Raw genomic sequence first — 3,627 nt, forward strand, 5'->3', positions numbered from 1 at the left:
CCCACCCAGCCCCCACGAGCTCCTCCACCCCCTGATGCCACCCAATCCCAGGCCCTCTGCACAGAATGGGCCCTCCCTCCCGGGGCACCTGATGCCCCGGCGGATGGCCTCTGTGGGCGCGCAGGTGATGGTGTCGATGCAGTCTGTGCGGCGGTACTGCTTGTTGTCCAGGAACCAGCCGGAGTCAGCCAGGCCCCGCACCTGGATGGCTGGATAGCCCAGCTCCTCCAGCTGCTCGGCCACGCGGTCCACGTTCAGCAGCACCCCCGTGCCCCCCGCACTGCAGGGAAGGTGGGAGGTCAAGCCGGGCAGATTGAGGAAGGACACTCACCCACCAGGCCTGCCCAGCCCCAGCCCATTCCCCAGGGCACAGGGAGCCAAGAGCATTGAGCTGCCACCACGTTCTGGGTTCGTGTGTAAGGCCCCTGGGCCCTTCCAGGTCTTGGAGGCAGAGAAGGGCTGGCAGAGCTCCAGGCACTGACACAGAGCTAAGTGTCGGGTCATCTCACTTCCTCCCACCCCTTCTTCCCTCCCCCCCTTCTCACTCTCTGACTCAGTTCCCTTATCTGAAAATGAAGGTGAACTCTGTGGTCCAGGCCCCTCTGTTCATTCCTTAGACAACCCCTGAGTCCCCTACTGGGATACAAGCCCACTGGGATACAATGAAGTGATCTTGCCTACAGGGACCCCAGCCCTTGGCGGTGCATTGGTCCACAGCTAGCCCCTAGTCAACTGCCTAGGTCACTGTGATCCAAAGCCTCCCTCACACCCAACAACCACGGAGGCAGAAGCGTCTGCGGGACAGCTTCCAGCCACATGGCATTCGGGAGCCAAACCTCAGAGATGCCCCATGTTGCTGAGCCTCCTGGCCATGCGTCTGCCCTGGCTCAGCCCCATCTTCTCCCTTCCATCCACACTCCCACCCCAGCCCCTGCCCAGCCCACCTGCTCCCTGCCAGCAGCAGCACCTTGGCCCCACTCAGCCCTTTGCCCAGGAGCTCTCGCACAACCTCCCGGATGATGAGGGTGCCCATGAAGGCGTACTCATCTGCACAGAGAAGGAGAGCTGGCTTCAAGTGGTGGCCTGGACAGCCCGTCCTCCCATCCCCAGGTTGGAAGGAGGTCAGGTATAGCTGGGTGTCTGGAGGGTCTTCCACAGGATGGGAACAGGGGCAGGGGTAGATTGAAGGAAGGTGGGTCAGGTACACAAGACTGTGCTGGGGGCCCTTCCTCGGGGAACACCTAGGAGTGAGGAACCCCCTCCCCCAGTGTCAGGCCAGCCATGGACAAGCCAGGCAGTGGGCGCTGGGGGCGTGCACCCTGGGACACACTATCGAAGGGTTAGAGGGAGTCACAAGGCTGAACGTCTGTATTTCCCCACAAGTGCTGTCCTCCCTGCCCTGCCTCTGTGGGGGTGGGGGGGAGGGGGTGGAGGGGAAGGCATGGGACTCACTCTTCTCAGACTTGGATGAAGCCCCACTCCACACATCGCTGGAGCAGTAGGGGATGAAGCTGTGACACATGGATGGTGTGAGCCTGCCATGCTCCTCTGTTGCCCGAGGACCCCAGGAAGGATCACCCTCCTCGGGAAGGACTCCTGAGGACAGGCCCTCCCTAGGAAGGACCTCTCCCAGGACCAGATCCCCTTAAGGACAGGATCCCCCAGGATGGACTTCCCCTAAGAACCTCTTAGGAAGGAGCCCCCAGAAAGGACCCCCAAGACAGGACTCCCCTCCCCCAGAAAGGATCTTCTGGCTCCCTCTTACACCATGTTGGCGTTCCACCAGTGGGGGTTCTCCTCTGGCTGGGAGGACAGGATCCCTGTGCCTGTGACAGGGAAGAACAGAGGCAGTAGGTCTTTTTGGTGGGAGCAGGGCATGCAGGCAGGGGTGAAGACTACAGGAAGGTAAGCGGATGTAGAGGGATCCTACCAAGCTCCAGCAAGGAGGTGGGTGGTGACACCCACCTGAACTAAGGTTGCCGGGGAAGTGGGGAATGGATGGGTTTAGTTACTCCAAGGAGTCTCCATGACCAGGATGCCCAGCCGGGCTGTGACTTTTGGACATGACCCTCAACCTCCCCCCCTTCCACCAGCTACTTTGACCAGGGACCAGCTCTGTACTGTGTAGCCAGGGTGAGCCCTGGGAAGTTACCTGTGGAATAAGAATGAAATGTTAGAGTGAATGTTCCCTAATCTTGGTGGGGTGGGGGCGGATGGGGTGGGGCCTCTCTGGGGATCTAGGGAATGAAGGAGAAGAGGCTTCTTCCAGGACTTCCAATTATGAGCCCCTTTCCCTTCCCCTCGCCTCCTGGGGATTCCTCGGCAAACCCTGGCGCGCTGACCTGTGCGAGTGCGGGGCCAGTCCTTGGAGCTCATGAGACGCCGCATGGTGTCATATCGGGAGTCGCAGTTCTCCCGGTTGAAGCAGTACCAGCCTCCTGCGGGCACAGCCCACAACCTCAGGGTCCAGTGCCGAGGGGACCCTCCTCTTGCCCCGCTGCATCCGCACCTGAGACTCACCTTCCAGAAAGAGTAGCCATCGCCGGCTGCCCTTGGATTCCTTCAGGTAGTAGCTGCAAGGGAAGTGAGTGGAGTGGGTGGTCATGGCGGGGGGTAGGGGGGACGGCGAGCGGGGGCTGCAGGGTCCAGCTCGGGGAGATAGGGGTCATTCCACCTGTCGCCGGGCACGCGCCGGCCGCACGGGGGCGCCAGCGGACAGGCCCCCGAAGAGCGCGCCCGGCCGGGCCAGCGGCGGTCAGTCCCGGGAGGTGGCGCTCGCGAGGCGGGGAAGGGCGGCGAGGGGCTGTGTGGTCCGTGGAAAATCCCCACGGCCCGCCCCGCGCGGGACCCGCTGTAACCCCGGCGCAGGCGGCCAGGCGGGGTGGGGGGTGGGGTCTTCGCCAGGGCTCCAGATCCTCTTGGGATGCGCAGTGGAGCTTGGAGAGTGAAAAGCACTCTCGAGGGTGCGTGGGGCAGGGGGACGGGCTCGCACAGGCGGGCGTGGAGGGGCCCGGGCGCCATCGAAGCGGCGTCGCATCCTTCCTACCAAGGTCGGACCTAACGTCGTGTTCCTCAGGCTGTGCAGTCACTTGAGGGCACGGGCAGCCCTAACCCCTCCCCAACCCTCAGCCTCGCATCCTTCCTTTATCTGCTAGGGGCTGGAGAGGGGGTGAATGCCGCCCCCCAGGTCCTTCTGTCCCACCTGCGCCCCCTGTCTATTCCTCCGGCTGGCTGGATCTCTGGCAGTCCCAGCAGCAGCCCGGAGCAGACGGGGCGAGTTGAGCTGGGATGGGGGTGGAGGTGCGGACGGCAGGCGTCTCTCCGCCCCGCTGTGTCACCTCCTCTTGCTGGAGTCAGGGCCACTCGCGGACTGCCATCTCCCCGCCCAGGGAACGAAGAACGCGAGCACAGGGACTGGGTACCGGTGGCCGAGGGGTCAGTGCCCGGGGCTGGCCCAGGACCAACGCTGCCCCAACCCCCGCGCAGCTAGTCGCCTAGCAGGGCCCTACCCGGAGCCAGCGCCTCCGAGGCCCGACGGGAGCCCTTTCCCTTGTGGGCGACCACCGCTGCGGCCAGCAAGGACGGTCCAATGCAGGCTCCGTGCGTCTGAGCGGGGACAGGGAGGCG

General features: G+C 63.9%; 1 protein-coding gene and 1 long non-coding RNA gene across 2 annotated transcripts in view; one reads left to right on the forward strand and one right to left on the reverse strand.

Annotated features, from left to right (window-relative positions):
* NOTUM (notum pectinacetylesterase homolog (Drosophila)) overlaps window positions 1-3,486 on the reverse strand; it is a gene marked incomplete at its 5' end in the record, with an annotated part of 6,430 nt that extends 2,944 nt beyond the window's left edge. Inside the window, 7 exon segments of the mRNA XM_010856538.1 lie at window positions 89-280; window positions 945-1,047; window positions 1,453-1,511; window positions 1,766-1,826; window positions 2,343-2,438; window positions 2,521-2,573; window positions 3,203-3,486. Of these exon segments, the coding sequence (XP_010854840.1) occupies window positions 89-280; window positions 945-1,047; window positions 1,453-1,511; window positions 1,766-1,826; window positions 2,343-2,438; window positions 2,521-2,573; window positions 3,203-3,486 (848 nt within the window).
* Window positions 3,487-3,514: 28 nt separating this feature from the next.
* Window positions 3,515-3,627, forward strand: part of LOC105000448 — a 9,650-nt gene continuing 9,537 nt past the window's right edge. The window contains exon 1 of the long non-coding RNA XR_826746.1: window positions 3,515-3,600. This is a non-coding gene — a long non-coding RNA (uncharacterized LOC105000448). The remainder of the gene's footprint in view (window positions 3,601-3,627) is intronic.

The sequence above is a fragment of the Bison bison genome, unplaced genomic scaffold (genome assembly GCF_000754665.1).
Source record: "Bison bison bison isolate TAMUID 2011002044 unplaced genomic scaffold, Bison_UMD1.0 scf7180017864371, whole genome shotgun sequence".
Classification (NCBI taxonomy): Eukaryota; Metazoa; Chordata; class Mammalia; order Artiodactyla; family Bovidae; genus Bison; species Bison bison.